This window comes from Dermochelys coriacea, chromosome 3, assembly GCF_009764565.3.
Source record: "Dermochelys coriacea isolate rDerCor1 chromosome 3, rDerCor1.pri.v4, whole genome shotgun sequence".
Classification (NCBI taxonomy): Eukaryota; Metazoa; Chordata; order Testudines; family Dermochelyidae; genus Dermochelys; species Dermochelys coriacea.
The window spans coordinates 163,718,414-163,739,124 of record NC_050070.1 but is presented as its reverse complement, the minus strand read 5'-3'; the positions used below and the strand labels follow the sequence as shown (position 1 = coordinate 163,739,124).

Here is a 20,711-nt window from a genome sequence, read left to right as displayed (position 1 = left end):
AAAGACTGAGCGAGCTCCTGTGCATCACTGTTTTGTGGAGGCACCAATAGAGTGCCTTGCTGTTGATGTGCTGGGCCTTTGCCAGAGACAGGGGCTGTCAGTGACTCTGTAGCAACTGTACTTTTAAAAGCTGCATACCGAATTATGACTAGAAATGAATACACATATGAACCCTCCAGAGTTAGGATGAAATGCAAAGACCTTAGTTCTGCTAGCTACAGAAACCGCTGCAAAATCCTAGGACTATCAAATATATAATCAAAATTCAGCTGCCTGTGTGTGAAGAGTTAACTCCTGTAGCAAAGAAATTGCTTCAGCACTATCTCCCACAAACCTAATCCGCTACAAAAACCCTCATTGAAAGCAGAGAGAAATAAGCCAAACACCAAGAATAAAAGTTACCACATGCTGAAAAATGTTAAAAAAAAAAAAAAAGTCAAAAACTGCTATTTACAAAAGGAAGCATGTCATGCTTAAGAATCAATAACAGTAACTTTATTATAAGCAGTTGGACCCAAAACAAATTATTTGTCAATATATAAAGTGAACTAAGTATTGCTGCCTATGTACAACAAAAGATGTTGAGCAAATTCAGGCTATGGTTTCGTGCCCTGAAATAAGTTAAGGAAATAGATTTGGACTATGGACATTATTATGTGATACAAATGTACACAGTATAAATTGCACAAAATCTATTCACAAGAACAGAACTTTCCCTGGGTTCCTTACTTACAAAAAGGGAAGGAAAAAAAAAATCTACTGTGAATATTGAAAAACTGTCACCTGTTAAAACTACTGTTGGTTTTTCCCCCCTAAACAATCAGATTTAGCAGTGTATCTAGACATTCTGTACACTAATTTCTAAAACAAATCACTAATCAGCACAATATCAGAATGAATCTAGGCTCAGATTTCATAAAACAAATTTTCAAGCTCATTTGGCAGTTAGCTTGAAATATTATGTTAATGTTTTTTTCACAGCCCAGAGGAAGTTCCCTTCCTCTTTTAAGGCACAAGGGCTTGTTTAACGCTCTCTGGAACACGACTGGCATAGTAGTCAAAGTTTTTCAACGTTGCAAGGACTCCTGCTGAATTCATGTGCTTCACCTCCTTGTTATAATGAAAAGGATTTCCATGGATATCAGTCAACTTGCCTGCAAGAAATATATGAATGTGTTATTGGTCCCAGTTCATTTAAGCACAGCAGCTGAATTTTTCCTGAAATAGAACACCTACTGGTTCTCTTTTCCTTTGAATCATAGTTGTTACAGATAGATGTAGAAGATCAAGTCTTTTATATTTGCAACGGCAAGATACAATCTCCTGACACGATATTAAACCAATACTATACTTGATCTTAGTGGCTAGAAGAAACCTCTTACACATTAAGATGGGCAGCAGAAAAAGTTGACCACCACCACTGATCTAAAGTTAATTCATATTTATTCAAACAAGCCTTTTCATAATTTATATTTTCACCAAGGCACAGTGGCTTTATGCTGTTTGTAAGGTAGTGATTTTACTGGGTTACCCATTGGATTAATTCAAATTTGGAGCCAAATCCTGCAGCTGCGAGCAAGGACTACAGGATTTGGCCAACAGTTTTGTTGTTTTTGAAGAATTATAGGATGCCCTCCGTACACACAGTGAGCATATACAGAAAACAAATGAATAATTACAGTAATTGGGAAAAGACCTCATTGTATAGGAAAACAATAAAGCAGCAAAGGAAGTTGTCAGTTGGAAAATAGTAGTAGTAAAACCGATGTGTTTTAAAAGGAATGTTTTTTGTATTATCTCAAAATTAGTAAAAAGAAAAGGAGGACTTGTGGCACCTTAGAGACTAAACACATTTATTTGAGCATAAGCTTTCGTGAGCTACAGCTCACTTCATCGGATGCATTTGCTGTAGCTCACGAAAGTTTATGCTCAAATAAATGTGTTAGTCTCTAAGGTGCCACAAGTACTCCTTTTCTTTTGCGAATGCAGATTAACACGGCTGCTACTCTAAAACCTCTCAAAATTACAGGTTTCAGAGTAGCAGCCGGTTAGTCTGTATTCGATGAAGTGAGCTGTAGCTCACGAAAGCTTATGCTCTAATAAATTTGTTAGTCTCTAAGGTGCCACAAGTACTCCTTTTCTTTTCTCTCAAAATTAGTAACTGTATTGGGTCTTGAATAAAAGCAGACAAGGTAAATTATACTGCCTTCTACTGGCAAATCCAGAGCCTGATCCAAATCCCACTGTGGTCAATGGGAATTGTTCCACTGATTTCAAAGGGCTTTGGACCAGGCCTTTAGTGCTTAAGGGTGGTGCTTTGTTTTGTTCTTCCATATATACACAGGCTTTTAGGTCAAGAAGTTATCTGCCAATAATGTGCATAATGGAACTCACCTTGGTCCTATGAAAATATAACATATGACCTATCTTGTGCACATAAACATTAGAAAAAAAATCTACTGTAACTTCAACTTCTCTCAAAAAAGAATTATGAAGATTATTGTTAACTCACCTCCCACAGCATGTAAAATAGCCTCGGGAGCACACGTATCCCACTTCTTGCACCCAGGACTAGCAAACACATAAGCAGAAGCCTTGCCTTCTATAAGCTGAATGATCTATTACAGATGAAGAATGTCAGTCATTTCGTATGACCCCCAGGCATGCAAAAGATAGAACAGGAGTTCAATGGGAGTAGAATTGGGTTAGTTTGATACTGCACATACTCTGATGGCCTCACCAGAAGGAGGAGTCTCAAAGACTCCTCTTCAGGTTTTAAAAATTTAATAATCTTAAAAGTCTACAAAAAACACATAGCTGTTACCATCCAAAGTGATCCATTTTTCATTGTCTCAAATATAATCTACAGGAAGCAAATCTAGTCCTTGGCATCCAACTCATGTATCTTGGCTGGATGCTGAGGAGATCTGCCTGGACGAACAGAGAGGAAACCATCCTCACATGCCTATAAGGCAGGGGTGGGCAAACTACGGCCCGCGGGCCGGATCTGGCCCCTCAGGGCTTTGGATCCCGCCCGCAGGATTGCCCCCCCATGGTGCCGCAGGCCCCATGCCATTCTCAGAAGCAACCGGCACCACATCCCTGGGGCCCTGGAGGGGTGCGGGTGGGGGCCAGAGGGCTTCATGCGTTGCCCTTGCCGCCAGACACCAACCCCCGCAGCTCCCATTGGCCAGGAACGGGGAACCATGGCCCTGTGCCTCCCCTCCCCCAGGGGCCGTGCAAGGATGTGGTGCTGGCCGCTTCCCGGAGCGGCGCGGCGTGGGGCCAGGGCAGGCATGCAGGGAGACTGCCCTGGCCCCAGTATGCACCGCTGCCACCCTGGAGCGGCTTTAGATAAGTGGCACCGGGCCAGAGCCTGGACCCCTCCTGCATCCCCACCTCCCAACTCCCTGCCTGCACCTCGCACCTCCTTCACCCCAACCCCCTGACCTGAGCCCCCGCCGCACCCCGCACCATTCCTGCGCCCAACCCCCTGTCCTGAGCTCCCTCCCGCAGTCCGGACCCCTCCTACACCCCTGCCCCGAGCCCCCTCCTGCACCTCAGCCCCCTTCCCTGAGGCTGTTCCTGCACACTCTACCCTCTCCCATGCCCCACACTCCCTCCCGCACCCCAACCCCATTCCCTGCATACAGTTTCGCCACCCAGATGCGGCCCTCAGCCCAAAAAGTTTGCCCACCACTGCTATAAGGCCTTTCTAGCCCTATTGCACACTTCCATATGGGTTTGGTAAGAGCACCAGAGGCTCCAAGTGGTTACAGATATTCTATCCCTTCCCTCCCTCAAACACCCCCTGCATGTTGCTAGGCAAGGAGCCCCAAGAGCACTGGACTCCACACTATGGAGTGGGGAAGCATTCCCTATATCTATATCTCCACCAAATCCTGCCCTACCTCTCCAGGCACCAGTTCCACTGCCAGGCATCCCTTTGCACCTATTGAGATAAGGATGGCATTTGGCCCTAAATTCTTTGCTCTTTACAAAGTTGTCATATCTTACCACTAGCAAAGAAAAATATTGGATTGTCATACCTTATTTCCTGCACCTCCAACTCTCACCACACAATCGGGGTTCATTGCACTAATGCAGTCATTTACCAGCTTATTGCTGTGTGAACGGGTAGTAGTGATGTGTTTCCCAGCTGGCACTTCTTTCAGCTGAAATCCAAAGGCACCCAAACCTAGGACACCCAGATTGTCCTACCCAGCACGGCATCTGCTCCTGCCTACAGAGAAGATGCAAAAACCAAGGCTTATAGTTACCACAGCATACAACACTTTTTTTAAAAATATGAGCACAAAGGAATAGCTGGAGACATTTTATTTCATTATTAGATTCATTTTAGAGGGTAAAAGTGTAAATTGTGGCAATGGAAAAGAAGTGAGTTCTAGTAACAGAAGCACAGGGCAGGAAGCCAGGACTCCTGGATTCTATTCCCAGCTAACTGAATGACATATTGTGTGACCTTGAGCAAATTATTTAGCTTGGGCAAGTCTCTGTGCTTTAGTTCACTCGACTGTAAAATGGGGATAATAATTCTTCCTTATCCACCTTATAGGGTCTTTGTGATAATGGATTAACATTTGTAAGTCTCTTTGAAATCCTTGCATCAGATATTACAGAACTGAAAAGCATCATAATTATTTCAGTGTAATATACCAACTATGAGCTTTTCTTTGCTGTGCCCAATCCTAATCAGCTCCCATTCTGTGTCCTTGGATTGTCCCTGAATTTTGCTATTCGGTGTTATAGTTAATCCTCTTCATCCCCCATTTTGGAGGGACGGACATATGGGACTGGGTTTGGTAACATTCTGTAACTCAGCTGCAACTAACTGTGGTTAGGTCTATAATACTGGCTGGGGGTGTGATTCCTGTGGGTGCGTACATGTACTTGCACTAGTTCTCATCAAGCTAGCATGAGTATAAATAGCAATGTTGCTGCGACAGAAAGGGTAGCGGGAGTGGAGTCACAGGGGAGCCGTGGTGGGTACAAACCCATCTGAAACCAGTACGTACTTCGGGCAGCTAAGCCATGCCTCTGCTGTGCTACTGTGGCTATGTGTACGCATGCAGGGGAAATCACACCCAGAGCTCATAGTATAGACAAAGCCAGAGAAACACCTGGTGCCTTCTAAGGCCCAGCTTAATGATGTCTCAGGATTCAGTCATCAAGCTGCATTAACAGAGTGGAGCGGTTGGAATCTCCCTGTGAATCTAAACAGGTCACTTCTGCAATGCGTCCAAAGAACCACCAGCCTGGAGCAAGATATCATGGGTTTTACACTCATGTGACAGCTTAGCTACAATATGTGTAATGCCTTGTTACCAAAAAGGATAGAGAGCTGTTGGAGTTATTTGCATGTCCTTGGAATTCAGTTCCAAGAAACTATCATCAACAAGCACACAGATCAATAGTTCCTTATATTACACCATTAGCTCTAGCTAGTGAAGTGTGGTATGTATTGTAGGTCAAGCACTGTTGAGCAAAAAGTGTGTGAACTAGAAATGTGTCCTAGAAGTGACAGTTACAGATTATTTAGTGCTCGCAAGCAAAATCAATGCATTTATTACCTATAGTTGTAGAAGGGCTGGTTAATAACTCCTGCTATTGCTTTACCTCATAAGCAATTCCAATAAGAACTGTTACATGGTCAAGGAGACCTGTGAAGTAGTAATTATTATTCAGTTATGCTTGAAAATGGGAGTAAGAAAAAAAACCTAACCCTCATGCAAACCCACAATCCTCTATCTTTGTTCAATTATTTGAAAATATTTGTAATGGCCAAGATTGGCAAAAATCACTAGTTATTGTGGATGCCTTCATTTTTAGTTGCTCAACTTGAGACAATTTGATACTCTTGAGCAATCTGTATTCTGAAAAATAAGACCCTGTTAAGATGTCTCAAATTGGATGCCCAAAACTCGAGGCATCCAAAAATTACTAGTCACTTTTGACAATCTGAGCCAACATGCATAGTTAATATTAGGAAGTCTCTGATGAAAAAAAATTCTATCACTACATAGTACTATGTAAATAACATTCATATAAACCACAGGCCTGAATCGGCAGGCGCTTGGTAGTAAACAGTAGTGCCAATTGTGCCAGATGTTATACAGGCCCACAATTAAAAAAAACAAAAAAACAAAAAAATTCTCTGACACAGAGTTCACAGTCTTGCTTATGACAGGATGCCACAGGAGGATATGGTAGTGGCACTGCAGATTTTTTCAGAGAAGCCTAATAAGTGCTTGACGGATTGGACCCCAATGTTCTATAAAAATAAATTTACTTCCATGATAAAAGTAGTTATGTTGTTTTAAAAGAAGAATATAAATACAGTAGTAACATCTGTGTGTTTTCAATGATGGGGACACAAATATTGTAGGATCATACAAGTTTAGGTCTTTCCCATCTCTAATTCATTGATCCTTCCCCTTGCAAAGAAAAGCCAGAGAGACAATGTATCAGATATTAAAAGATTACTATTAATAAAAGCCATTTAATGAATATCCAAAGCAAACATATGTAAAAGAAAAGAAAAGGCCCCAATCCTGTGAAGTGTGAATACCTTCAACTCCCACGGAAGTCAAAGGTAGTGGAAGGCACTCAGGATGTTGCTAGGTTTGAGCTGGTGCCTAATGTGAATAAAATCTCATACAAGTTATGAAATGGGATTACAGGAGTCATAACAACTGTTAAAAAAAAAAACTTATACAAACTTTTTGTCAAGGAAGACACTTTTGGAGACTCAAGTGATCTTAGCTGAAAACTTTATGTGGAACTGTACCTGGGTGTCTGCAGGCAAGTACCAACAGAGCATTTAGTAGAAAATATACACTGTAAAACAAACAGCATAATTCCAGCGTGGGCTTCTGGAAATGTCATGAATCAGGACAGCAGAGCTCAAATTGTTTATATGGACAAGAGAACCCCAAAACAGTGCCAGGAAAACCACTTAGTGACAAATCCTTCTTTGCCCAACAAAGCTAAGTGACATTTTCTTTTTTCAGATACGAAGCAATTAAGAATCCTGCTTATTCCTGACTTGTAAGCAGGATCCAAAATATATGTATTACATGCTCATCTAACCAAAAAAATTCCGACTTTGAGTCTGACCCTTCTCAATGACTTCACTACCCACTCTTTTCTAGTTCAGTGGTTCTCCAGGCCTCTTGTTCCGCAGGCCACTTTGTAAGTGGGAGATCACAGCGTTATATAAATTAGAGATAGAAAAGAACTATTATGTCACCTAGTCCCTCCCCACCAGTGCAGATGGTTCCCTATAGTATTTCTAGTGCTATGACCAGTCTAACATAAAAAAAAAATGTTCACAAAATCCTTTCCCTCCCAACATTTTCTATCTATTCTGATGGACTATGCACACTACAGTTTGATAAGCTTCTAGAATGTTCTAGCAATTTTCATGTTACTTTTATTAAACTGAAATAATTTTTCAAATCAGTACAAATACGCAAAAGTGAAGCCAACCTTCCGTGTATTCTTTGGTCCCATCCAGAGGATCAACCCACACAACAAGCTAAAAAAAAAAAAATGCACACAACACAAGAGAAAACACAAACCACGGAAATTAAATTATTGGTATAATAGTTAGCAGCAGTGAGAGGAGGATAAACTTCACAATTAAGAAATCTTACACTTAAAGTGCAAAAAGAATGACATTCGTGTTCATAAATAAATGTTTATTATATATAGGACTGGACAGCTCCAAGGATTTGTAAAGAGATATTAGACTTTTCACCAGCTATTCAGCTGGCTATGTAATGTGGATTTGGTGAGCTCAATCCATTTTGCACGGAAAGACGTCCACATTTAAAACCTAACATCAATCCACCACCACTTGCACTAATTAGCAATGCTGCTTGCAATCTCAGTAGAGATGTCAAGGATTGAATGAGAGTTCTGTAAACTTGTCTCTCTCACCAACTGAAGATATTACCTTGCACACCTTGTGTCTCTAATATTCTGGGACCAACATGACTACAACAACACTGCATACAAGGAGTCAATGAGCATGGAAATTAAACTACCCTCTTACTCCTAAAGGCAGTCCCTTTAGTATAGATCTGATACACTTTCATGGGACATTACAGAGAAACCTGCAGTTCTGCTGCCAATGCCACACCGATTCTGTGGATATTTAGAGGGCTTCCATTTTTAGGGCTGTCACTCTGTCACCTTCAATTTAAAAAGGAAGTATTTTCACTTAAACCAAAAGATAAGCTAACAATATCAAAATTATCAGTTTTATTTCTTGGATCTTTCTTAGGCAAGACTAATAAGCTATATGGGGATGTAACATTTTTATTACCTCTTCCTCTTTAATGGAACTGTATTGTGGTGGAAAAGCTTTCTTCAGTATTTCCTCACATTGACCGTTCTCAATCTGCTCCTCATCTACATCATGAGAGGGCAGGTCCTGAGAAAAGGACACAAAAAGACACTAACGGAAACAGGCAACAGCCAGAGAGCACTGTGTGTGAGCCTTTGCAGCTCCCAAATATGGTTCCATTCCTAGCACTGCAAATACAGCGGAGCAAAGTGATACAGCCACTCCCTAGGTTTTAGCCACGTGCCAGCCTTTACCTTTATCCCAGGTTAACTTGGCCTGGTTGCAGGCGTGAGAGTGGGATTTGGGATTTGCCTTCCAATCACTGGATTTGCTGGCAATTCCTCTGATGAGACTAACGCTGAGGGAAGGGGAATTGGGAAGGAAGATAAAAATTAAAGAGAACATGTGGCTCTCTTAAGCCTGCAAATGACAAACGTAAATCATAAGTGGCAAATTACATTTTCAGGATGTTAGATAAACAGAGTTTTCACCTCTTCTCCAATGATTGTCACTCGGGGGAATTTCCGTGCCAGTGAAGAGCAAATGGTCATTTGTACCAGTCGGTCGGCTTTGGTCTGCAAGTCGTTGGGTCCACACTGCAAAGGACGGGAAGGAATTATTCTACTTTAAAACAACACAGCGGCCTGTATCGCACTGATCACTGATATCCAGTTCCTAGTGGAGAAGGATCCATGTCACAGAAATCACCATCCCAATTAACCAACTTGAGAGAAGCCAAGGACTGAATAGGTCATTGAGACTGAGTTCTCTCTCTTATCTGTCTCAGGAGTGAAATACATTGGTAGGGCAGTGTGAGGAAGCTTGTTCCAATGCTGCATGTGTTGTACCTTCTCTGTGGATTCAGCACAAAACATCCTTATTTTGTATGAGAACATTCATACAAGTATACAACACTTCACAGAGCCATGTAGTACATTTATCAAGTTAAACATACATAAGAAGAGAAGGAGAGAGAAATTAAAAGACATAAATAAGGGGGGAAATGTTTTGGCATGCTACGGAAACGACAGCAAGTTGAAGAGGCAGGAGCCACAGAGAAGAGGGCTGTTATGCCGGCTGTGAGCTGATGTATGGAAGGACACTGAGAGGAAAGGTGCTAAACAAGCAAAGGGATGTAAAGAAAAAGGGAGAAGGGCCTGGTAGTAAAGCGGAGGGATCTTTCATCCTTCAGGTTGTGTGCATGCAACTCACACAGAAGGCAATGGGAGTGAATGTATGCAGCTTATGGGATGGTCAGGCCCAAGAGGGCAATTTTTTTGGACTGGATATTGGAAAGATTAGGGAGGCATTAGTTGTTTGAAGATGTTTATACATGTGAGGAGACAAGTGGCATTCTGCACATGTTGATGACTAGGGAGCTGTTCCTTGGGAAGGCCAAAAGAGAAGGAAGTTGCTATAACTTCTGTTAGTATTGTCAATTTGCATTATTCAGATGCACAAGGTTTCCACTGTAAAAACTGACTGCTTAGGAAAATGCAGCTACTTACAACTGCTTGGATAAACGGCTCACTCAGAAATAATTTTTTACAACCACAAAAAGGTGAGAATTCTACTCTCAAATGTATTTTCATAACATTTTCCTGTATGTCAAATTTCTTAAAGCATAATAAGATGAAATTTATTTATTATTATAATACAATGAAATTTTGATTCAGTGCATAAAGCCAAAAATAATTAATCTTATTCATGTATAGATACAGACTTCGATGGATAGGGGCCATGATATTTTGTAGAAAAGCTTTTTTTAATCTATAAGGAATTTGTTTAAAAAAAACAAAAGTTACACCCATTTTATCTATAGTCTGCAGACATTTTCCACATCCCACAAACCACTGAAGTCTAAGGATCACTCATAGTGGATTAGCAAAGGCCAGGCTACTAAAGTGCAAGTTAGCAGCATTGTCTTTTTGTATAGTTTTTGAATGAATATTAAACAAGATGGGGAAAGTTATAACGATAATCACATTTACTAAAATAATTCCCTTGACATTGTTCTTAATTATTTTGTAGGACTCGGCCTTCTATGATTATTGGGGGGCGGGGAAGAGATCTTTATTGGTTTGGCAGTTTTTTTTTTTTAGTATTGCTGTTCCAATATAGGTCTAAAGCCTGTAATCCTTGCACATGCAAAACTCCCACTGACAGACTTCAGTGAGAATAAGGATTTCAGGATTTGGTTCATAGAATCACAAGAGTTAGAGACAGAGGAAACCTTTTCAGCCATCCAATTCATCTCTCTGCCAGCGAAAAGAGGAAAGTTGGTTTTGTGACTGAGGTCCTGGAGTGGGACACAAGCGATTTGAATTTATTGTGGATCCCTGGATCCACAGGTCACTAATCTCTCTGTGCCTCAGTTCCCCCATCTGGAAAATGGCACTAATAACCCTACCTCACATCCTTTGCTTCTTGTCTATTAGATTATATACTCTTCAGGGTAGGGATATCCCTTATTAGGCACGTACAGTGCCTAGCACAATGGAGCCTAGTCTTGGCTGGAGCCTCTAGGCATTATTGTAATACAAATAATTATCCAAGACTGTCCCAATCAGAGGTTAGGAGAAGAGAAGAGTAGCAAAGATTGCCAGCCCATCGCAGCAGGCAGGAGGATCCTGGGATAAAGAAGACTGGGAGAGAAAAGCCATCTTTCAACACCCTGAAGTGGAAACAGGTGGAGCTTCAAGTTTATGGGACACCTAGTGACGAGAACAAATATGAAAGTTGGAACCTCTTAGCATGATCCTGCAACAGCATCCTGACAGGATATCCAGCAGGGAAGAGGTAGGGATGGGAGAGGTCAGTAAAAAAGAAGAGGGCCTATCAATGACAACCAGGGATAATGTAATGGACTTCTCTCCACTGCATTATCCCTGGTTGTCATTCGTAGGCCCTCTTCTCTTTTACTGACCTCTAGCTAGTAGATTTATTTCTCTGACTAGCAGGTGTCTAGTAAATACTTCATTATCAACAAAATGAGTCAAACAGGATTCTTTGTAAAGTCATATATACCAAAGGAGTGAGAGAAGAGGCTGGGATCAGGTTAGACCAGAGGTCCCCAAACTGTTGGAAGCAGAAGAACATTCAAGGGTGTGCAGCTTGGGCCCGGGCCAGTCCCCATGGAGGGCAGGGAGAGGAGAGACACCTGGCACCACACCTGCCCCCCCCCCCGCTGTGGCCCTAGCCTTGGCTCCCTTGCCCGTCTGTGTCCCCCTCTCCCAGAGTTGCGGGGGGGTGCACAGACAAGGGTAAGGGGGGACATGAGGTAGAAAGCTTTGGGGACTTTACGTTTAAAAGAGAAAAAGGTAAGATAGAAGAGTAACAAGAAGGGAGGCAATGACATTAAACGATCAAAAAGAAAAAAAAAAAGAGTCTGTTAACAAGGGCCTACTTCTGGTGCATATTCTATTTCTTAGGCTTCAAATGCACTTTATGCTAAGACTCATAGTAATTGAATTAGAACACACATTTATTACATGGTACCAGGAGTAAGATGATCGCGTGATAGCATTACCAAGCTATTGATCTATGACTCTCTGTGGTTACGATAACTAAGCACATTACTAGAACATTGAAAGAACTTGCAATTAGACTTGAATAGGATATTTTCTCTTTCAAATGAAAAAAAAAAAAGCATAAACAAAGCATTCAAAGACTAACCATTAAATCAAAATCACTCCAATTAAAAAAAAAGGTGTAAATATTTTATAATGAGGATGCTCAATTGCCTAGGGGAAAAAAAGAAACGGAAGAAGAAAAAACTGTAAGAACATTTAAAGAAAATCACTGAAATAGGATACAGCAGCCTGGCAACTGCTGTCAGTTGGGTAACACTCTAGGAGACCAGGAATCTGTGGGAGAGTTGGTTATTGCATCTTATATAAAATGCTGCAACAAGATTAGAGATGGGGCCAAGATGGGGTTCTGGCCAATGGGAGCTGGTGGGAGCATTACCTGCCGGCAAGAGTGGCACGTGGAGCCTAGGACCCGGACCTGCTGGCTGTTTCCAGGACAGGGACAGCGCGGGTGCCAGGACAGGCAGGCAGCCTGCCTTAGCCTCCATGCTACGCTGCTGACCGGGAGCTGTCTGAGGTAAACCCACACCCCAAGCCCCAACCCTCAGCCCTCCCCCCCAATTGGTAACACCTTCCTGAACCCCATACTCCTCATCCCCATCCCCACCCCAGAGCCAGCACCCCCAGCCCAGAGCCCTCACCCCCTCTTGTACCCCAACCCTCTGCATCAACCCACAGCCCCCTCCCACACTCCAAGTCCCTCATTTTTGGCTCCACCTCAGAGTGAGCATCCCCGGTTAGAGCCCACACCGCAACCCCCGCTCCAGCCCACTGAAAGTCAGTGAGGGTGGGGGAGAGCGACGCACCAAGGGAGGGGGAATGTAGTGAGCGGGGGCCGGGGCTTGGGACAGGGGCGGAGCTAGGGTGTTCAGTTTTGTGCAACTAGAAAGTTGGCAACCCTATGGGGCTCCAGTAGGCCCAGTCCTTCCAACCCTACACTCAGGATTGGGGCCCCCATGACCCAGGGGTCCTGTCCATTTGCTGGATCAGGCAGAACAACCTGAGCCAGATAAAACCAGGCTATTTATCCAAATATCCTTTTTTTGTCTGTTGGTCCCTGGAGAATCCAGTGCGAATTCATATATGCCAACCTCTCCAGGGGGTGGCTTCAAAGGATGGGTAACAAAGGATGGACATTAGCAACCCCCTCCTCCTAGAGGAGTTACATACAACTCCACAATAACACATACACAACTGCATTTTGAATATAATGGTCACCAAAGGTATTAAACCTAATTCACTAAAGTATACCAGGATATTGTCAGTCTGTCGCAGCACTCCCTCCCCCCAATTGTGCGGGAGCTGTCTGATCTTCAGAAAGAACTCCTTGGGCTGTTTTTAAACTCAGTGTTCTTAACAGACATGAGATCAGTATGAAGGAAAATAAGTACCTTCTCCACTATGCCCAGGTCTCCGCCAGCCATCACATTTCTGACAATTGTTCCAGCTCTGTGCGCAACAGAATACGCAGAGGCCATTAGGCGCATCAACACAGTTGGAGAAGAAGCCATATCAAGTGCTGAAGAGAATCAAAAAGCGATCTTGTGAATGAGAACTACACATCATGGGTTTCATGTATTAACATTCAAGGGAAGGTTAGGTTATGCTAGGAGTAGAGTTTGAAGTGTTATTTATATAAAAGTAAAACCTTTTGTGGTAGCTGATTCAAAAGGGGATACTGAACTAATCTGGGTAAGTAGGAGACTTTTCAATTAAATGATTATAAGTTTGGGGATAGGAGGTCACTTTAAATAATGAAAGGTTCGGATAACCAAGGTCTGACTGTAGTCCTGTGTTAACAAGGTGGAAGGCAGTAATTTTTGTAGTTTACAATGTGACATGGATGCAAAAAAAAAAAAAAAAAAAAAAAAAAAAAAAAGGGTTGCATAATGAGAGGCATTGTATCGTGAAACAGAGGTGGTAGTCCTTCTCTAGATGACTCTTGTAGGTGAATTTACACTCTCCTAGCTCCTTGGCTGCAGGAACTAGCATTGTTTCTCTATCTTCCCTCCTTGTTCCTGCAACCTCACATTTCCCTTCACATTCTCTCTCCTTGCCTCTCCATTGTTACCCTGTTCCCCATTGTCCCTCCCACTTCTCTTATCTCCAATCACCCTCAACTTCTCACTGCCCCCATTTCCCTGCTCTTTATTCCCCGTCTATGTTCTTCACATTCCCTCCCTTATTCTCTTTCTTTCCTCTCCATCTCTCAGACTACACACACATTCCTACTCCCTCACTTCACTAAAAGGATACTTCTAATTTTCTGGGCTGGCTAAATCTTGATGTACCCTGAGCAGAAGTGGCTAGTAATGCTAAGTGTCTAGTATATGGAATTTTATGGATTTCAATAAAATACCATGTAGAAATGGGGAACAAAAAAACCCCCAAAACAAAACAACCCAGTATAGTCTGATAACTCTACTGATAATACTAAATTTGCAACTGAAACCTAGAGTCATGTAAATTACACAGATTAATGCCAAAATTACATCAGATTATAGCCCTTCACTTCTAACTTGAACACTATCAGGCATGCTCTTGTAGTTAAAGCACAGGAAGACTAGGAATTAGGATTCCCGGGTTCTATTTCTGGATCACTTATTGATTTCCTGTAGAAACCCGATTAAATGATTTAATTTGCCTATGTCTCATTTTCTTTATCTGAAAGATATGAATAATAATACTTTCCTGCATCATAGGGGTGTTGTGAGATTTAATTAATCAGCAAAGTACTTTGCGGTCCTTTGATGGAAAGCACATTTATAATAATTGCCTTGTTTTGTCAAAGAGGGTGGATAAAAATTGACTTTTTTTTTTAAATCAGATTTTTTTATTTAAATTAAACATACATTTAAAAAAGACTATTTAAAATTAAATTTGAACATAACCATGTTAAAGCCTAAACTTATTATAATTTATTAAAATAATTTAAATTAAATAAAAAATAGTAAGCAGTACATGTTTGCTCCCAATTTTTTTAATAGTCGAACCACAGAACTAGTGGATGCCACTGGCTAAGCACTTGAAACCAGAGACTATTGAATTGCTAAACCAACTTTCAACCAGCAGTAGCCTTTTCTGAAAAATGCAAAGAGAACATTTTCTTCACTTCCATTTATTCAACTAGTTCAGTTCAAAACTAGTTCATTCAAAGTTAAGAAACCAATAGGAGTTGGAAAAGCAAGAAAGTGTGTTTTCCTCTTCCAATCTATGAATAAAAAGTAGGTGTGAGAAGATGAGAGTTCTGAAGTCTGGAAGGACATGGTGACCAGAAACAATCAGTTCAATTTCACAAACTACAGATAATAAATACTTCCTTTGTTTAATATATCAGTTTTAAACTCCCCCCCCCTTATGTATTCATCTACATTAAATCATTTTATTTACCTAATAAACTATTTGAAAATGCTATTTTGGAGCATTTTTAATTGAATTCCAATTTCCACCCAAACAGAGCTTAACACAAATCACTAGCAAAAATATTATAATCTGTTAAATAAGAAATGCATCATTCACCATTTTCTAACAAACAATGTAAAAATCAACTTATAATTGCTTGAATAAAAGCACATGTATGTGTATTGTGACAAAGTTCTGTCCTTGCCTCCGTGAGTCCCGTGTTTCCTGGCGGATTTTGCTAGCCTCAGAGGCTCACTGTGATCCTGCACGTAGCCCTTCTCTCTCTCTAGAGAAAAGGGTCACAGTCTACTGAGCCATTTTCATCATAAGCCCGCGAGGGAGGTGAGGAGAAGTTATCCTTCCTTGCACAGTCTCTGTTGTCTCCCAGTCTCAGTGATTAATCAGGGGGCAAAGATTGGCGGGGGAGCCCGGGCCCACCCTCTACTCTGGGCTCCAGCTCAGGGACCCTAAAGGTATCAGCTATGGTAGCTGACCTTTTAAAAGCATGACATGTACAATTCCCTGGGCTACTTCCCCCACAGCAGCCCTCACTTCCTCAAGCTCCACTTCACCCTTACCTCAGGGCCTCCTTTCTTATGTCTGATATGGTATGTACTACTCAGTCTCTCCAACCGCGCAACTTCTTCCCACAGCTCCTGACATGCACGCCCACCTGACTAACGGGGAGGTTTTTAACTAGTTTCAGCCAGCCCCTGATTGGTTTCAGGTGTCCCAATCAACCTAGCCTTCTCCCTGCCTTCTGGAAAGTTCTTAATTGGCCCCAAGTGTCTTAATTGACCTGGAGCAGCTGCACTTCACTTATCCTGGTACCAGGGATTTGTTTAGCCTGGAGCTAACATGTATATATCTCCCACTACTTTTCTATAGCCATTGGCCTTGCCCCGTCATAGTATATGCCCTGGGTTAGCAAATTTAGCATGAAGGCTGTATTTAGTTGCAAATCAGCATATTTTAATGGTTACCAACAAAGGAGAATCAACCTTTCTTTAGGAAACTAACTAAAAAGTACAAATGCAAAACAAGGTTTCCTGCTTACTGATTTAAATTATTATTAAAATTGATTATTTAAATCACTTTGATTTAAATAAATTCACCCTGTTAACAACTTAAGTGCCTTTTTACCAGTTCTCTCTCATTTACATTCCATTCATTCTGTGCACAGAGAGTAAGTGCTGCAGCTTTAGGGATGATATGCCATATCTTCATAAATAACAAAAGTTTCACTGCCTACTTTTAGTGCAAACAGATATCAAACGCAAATATGGAGTCACGTTTGGCACCTACATCATTTTGATTTAAGTCAGTGTTTCCCAAACTTGGGACGCTGCTTGTTCAGAGAAAGCCCCTGGTGCGCCGGGCCGGTTTGTTTACCTGCCGCATCCGCAGGTTCGGCCGATCGCGGCTCCCACTGGCCGCGGTTCACTGTGCCCGGCCCACGGGGGCTGCGGGAAGTGGCGGCCAGTATGTCCCTTGGCCCGCACCGCTTTCTGCGGCCCCCTTGGCCTGGAGCGGTGAACCGCGGCCAGTGGGAGCCACGATCGGCTGAACCTGTGGACGCGGCAGGTAAATAAACTGGCCCGGCCCGCCAGGGGCTTTCCCTGAACAAGCGGTGTCCTAAGTTTGGGAAACACTGATTTAAGACAATCTACCCTTTTAAATTAAATGCCTTTTTTTCTAGTTCTCTCTCAATTTGAGTTCCAAGTGACAAACAGTCTTTAGATTGCGCCCTTCCCAGGCACCCCTCAGGTTGAGAAGGATTAGGTGGGACTCTCTTTAGAATTTGTGATTGTCACTTCTTAATCAGCTGCTTCCTTCCAGAGCCTCCGCAGCATATCCAGTCACCGCCAGCCCCAAAAGCAAGAGACCAAGTTTGGCATGTCTAACAAAGATCTCAGACCGCAGAGCATGACTACTAAGCCACTGGGTTTCCTCTTTTAATTGTTAAAGATATAATACTAGACTATTATTACTAATCCCGCATACATTTGATTTTGGAGGGTATTTAGCTGGAAGATGTGGTCAGAATGACTGAGGCTAAAGTCTGACTCTCCCTGCAGCTGCTATTGAGAATTAGGTCTATAGGACTTGAAGCCTTTGGTAACTAAAATTAATATCTATAAAATGGCTAAGATGTCAATTTTTAACATATGTGACATGTAGCACTCACTGCCTCAGGATATTATTTTTTTTATATTTTATTTACTGAGCTCAGTATTTACAGTATTGTATTTAAATATTGTCATATTTATGGTATGAGAAGAACGAGCCATGTACATTGGCCAAATCAGACAGTCTCTACATAAAAGAATAAATAGACACAAATCGGACGTCAAGAGTTATTTAGAAACCAGTCGGAGAACACTTCAATCTCTCTGGTTACTCGATTACAGACCTAAAAGTGGCAATTCTTCAACAAAAAAACTTCAAAAACAGACTCCAACGAAAGACTGCTGAATTGGAATTAATTTGCAAACTGGACACCATTAAATTAGGCTTGAATAAAGACAGGGAGTGGATGTATCATTACACAAAGTAAAACTATTTCCCCATGTTTATTTTTCCCTCCTACTGTTCCTCACCCGTTCTTGTCAACTGCTGGAAATGGCCCACCTTGATTATCGCTACGAAAGGTTTTTTTTCCTCTCCTGCTGGTAATAGCTCACCTTACCTGATCACTCTTGTTACAGTGTGTATGGTAACACACGTGTTCTCTGTGTATATAAAATCTCCCCACTATATTTTCTACTGCGTGCATCCGATGAAGTGAGCTGTAGCTCACAAAAGCTTACGCTCAAGTATACTTGTTAACTTCTTGTGCTTAACAATCTGCCCCACCTTGTATTTAGTTGTGACACCTTGGTTAGCTTTTCTAGATCCGAGGAAGAGCTCTGCGAAGCCTAAAAGTTGTTGGTAGAAAGGACAAGAGGTTGGTCCAGTAAAAGATATACCTCATCCACTTTGTCTCACGTATCCTGGGACCAGCACTGCCCAAACAACACACAAAACCATTTTTATCAGTTTAACTTGCACCCGTAAATTTACTGACACAAGATAAACCAACATATGCCAGGCTTAACAGGGGATTTTCAAATCACTTTAAGTTTTGCACTGATTTAATGGAATTGATGTAAAAAATACACTTAGTTATATGTGTCTCTTTGCCTGCACAGACCAGGCTAAAGACTCTCACTGTGTTAACATCACTTCAGCTGAACTGGTAGTGGCACACATGTGCATAAAGCCCAAAGCCTGGACACTCCTATGCACGTGCTTAACTTTACTCCTGTGGGTAGTCTCATTGAGCTAATAATGGTATGTCTGCAGTATCAGGGCCTACTTTTGTAAAATGGTAGATATGGCTTTTGGGTGGCAAACCCACCATATGCTCAGATGGATCTCATTTTTGTTGTATCCACTAAAATAATTGGTTGTGTTATAAGGGAGAACAAAAACCCTACTTCGTTTGGTGTAGCTGGTTCACTTTCTTACCCTCTTCCTTGTTCTCAGCAATATCCATTTCAGTTTTGCTTCTATTGAGCAATAAACTGCAGTTGTTTAAAGAGACACTGCCGAAGGCAGTAGCCCATAACATAGTTTTTTTTTCCTTTTATGCTTCCAAAATCTACATAATGTATAGATGGTTTGCTCCTCCACTATCAAAATAAATTCCTTCAATTTCCCCCCATCCCTTTAAAATGATTGTTTTTGAAAAAAATCAGCAACAGCCTTCCACTCATGAGCAGTTCTATAACAACAAACCAGTGCGAAAAGATGATTGAGAAAAAATATCTTAGGCTGAACTTTTAAAAAGATTTATTTTAGGTTTTTATCACTTTTACTTGATCTAACATAGTTTTACCTTTATTTTTAAACATCAAGGAACTCCCCCCCCTTAAAATAATTCCTTTACCCCCACATACTAAAGCAGATACTAATAAAGCAATTGAAATAATCAACCGAATTATTTCTGTCTTGTGCTTTTCCAGATGGGATCTGTGCTTAAAAATCTCATACATATGTGCATTGACTATTCTCACTTGTATGATTATCTTAGCAAACAGAATCAGAATAGAGAGAACCCCTTAAAATCACAAGACGCGTGGATACACAGCAAACAACGGGGTTAATGAGAACATTTAACTGTCTTTCAAGCAAAATTGTTCCTTTTTTCTCCCCTCAGAAATCCCTCCTAGTCCTGGACATTTTCCTCCCCCATTTATAACTTTCACACGCTGACATATATGTAACTAGTATCTATGAAAAGAAAAGGAGGACTTGTGGCACCTTAGAGACTAACAAATTTATTAGAGCATAAGCTTTCGTGAGCTACAGCTCACTTCATCTATGAAACACAGACCCTGGATAAAGAATAAAATACCTGAGGTTCAACTGGCAGCAGTGAAAGCAGGCTCCTTCCTCTGGGCGGTACCCTGTCTGCTCCTTCCTTTTCACCCAGTAACCCTCCTACGCCTCCAAAACTTTCTGGGTCCTAAAGTTCACCCTGTGCGACGCTTGGCAGCAGCGCCATGCAGCTGACCCACCCAGAGGACACGCATGGATGATTTCATGGGCACAATAGTCCCTGCCACCCCGGGGGCGCCCAACATTCCAGCCCTCCCTCCTCTACGGGACGGAGAAACGCCTTTCAAGGCGGCGTGTCCCTCCCCGCGGCCCGTCCCGCCCTCGCTGCTCTCCGTAGCCGAGCCGGAAGCGCCGCCGGAGCGCGCGGCGAGAGCCGGGGGAGGCCGCGAGCATGTTGTGGGCTCGGAGGGCGCCCTCCTTAGCCAGGCGCGGGGCCCCGGCGGGGGCCGCCTGGGGCTGGGCGCGCTCGGCAGCCTCCGGGGCCAACAGCGGGCTGCCGCGCTCGGAGAGCCGCGCGGACTCCAAGTACCGGGAGACGGTGCTGCTGCCTCGCAGCCGCTTCCCCGCCCAGCTGCCGGGCAGGCTGCAGCCCGAGGCCGAGGTGGAGATACAGCAGGTACCGCGCGCGGGAGCCCGCGGGCTTCGTGGGGAGCTGTCCTGCTCGGCACCGTCCATCCGCGCGGCCTGCAGCCCCCCAGCATTGGACTATGCGGCCAGGGGGATTCATGTCGTTCCCAGTCTTCTCGCAGCGAGCGGTTTCTAATGAGTCTGGCTTAGCCCTGGAAGGTGACCTGTGTCACAAAGCCCCACCCGTATAACATCTGACGCACACGTTAAAACCTGTCACTAGCAGGAGACCAGAGTAATATCCCTGCTAGAAGATGAGTTTATGATCGTTCGCTCGTGCAGCCCTACACTGAGGGGAGAAATGGTAAAACAAGTGGTCAACTTGCAGTTGTTTAACG

At 42.6% G+C, this 20,711-nt stretch overlaps 2 protein-coding genes across 2 annotated transcripts in view; one reads left to right on the top strand and one right to left on the bottom strand.

Moving 5' to 3' along the window:
* Positions 1–473: 473 nt before the first annotated feature.
* On the bottom strand, positions 474–20,007 carry BPNT1 (3'(2'), 5'-bisphosphate nucleotidase 1). The gene is given in 12 exon segments (XM_038395221.2): positions 474–1,154; positions 2,513–2,618; positions 4,050–4,207; positions 4,210–4,243; positions 4,570–4,642; positions 5,592–5,640; positions 5,643–5,681; positions 7,510–7,558; positions 8,351–8,458; positions 8,863–8,967; positions 13,353–13,480; positions 19,763–20,007. Coding segments are annotated over 11 exon segments (990 nt in total). The 5' UTR covers positions 13,473–13,480; positions 19,763–20,007; the 3' UTR covers positions 474–1,005.
* Positions 20,008–20,081: 74 nt separating this feature from the next.
* The window catches only part of IARS2 (isoleucyl-tRNA synthetase 2, mitochondrial), a 53,263-nt gene continuing 52,633 nt past the window's right edge, over positions 20,082–20,711 (top strand). The window contains 1 exon segment of the mRNA XM_038395327.2: positions 20,082–20,362. Coding sequence (XP_038251255.1) covers positions 20,138–20,362 — 225 coding nt within the window. The 5' untranslated portion in view covers positions 20,082–20,137.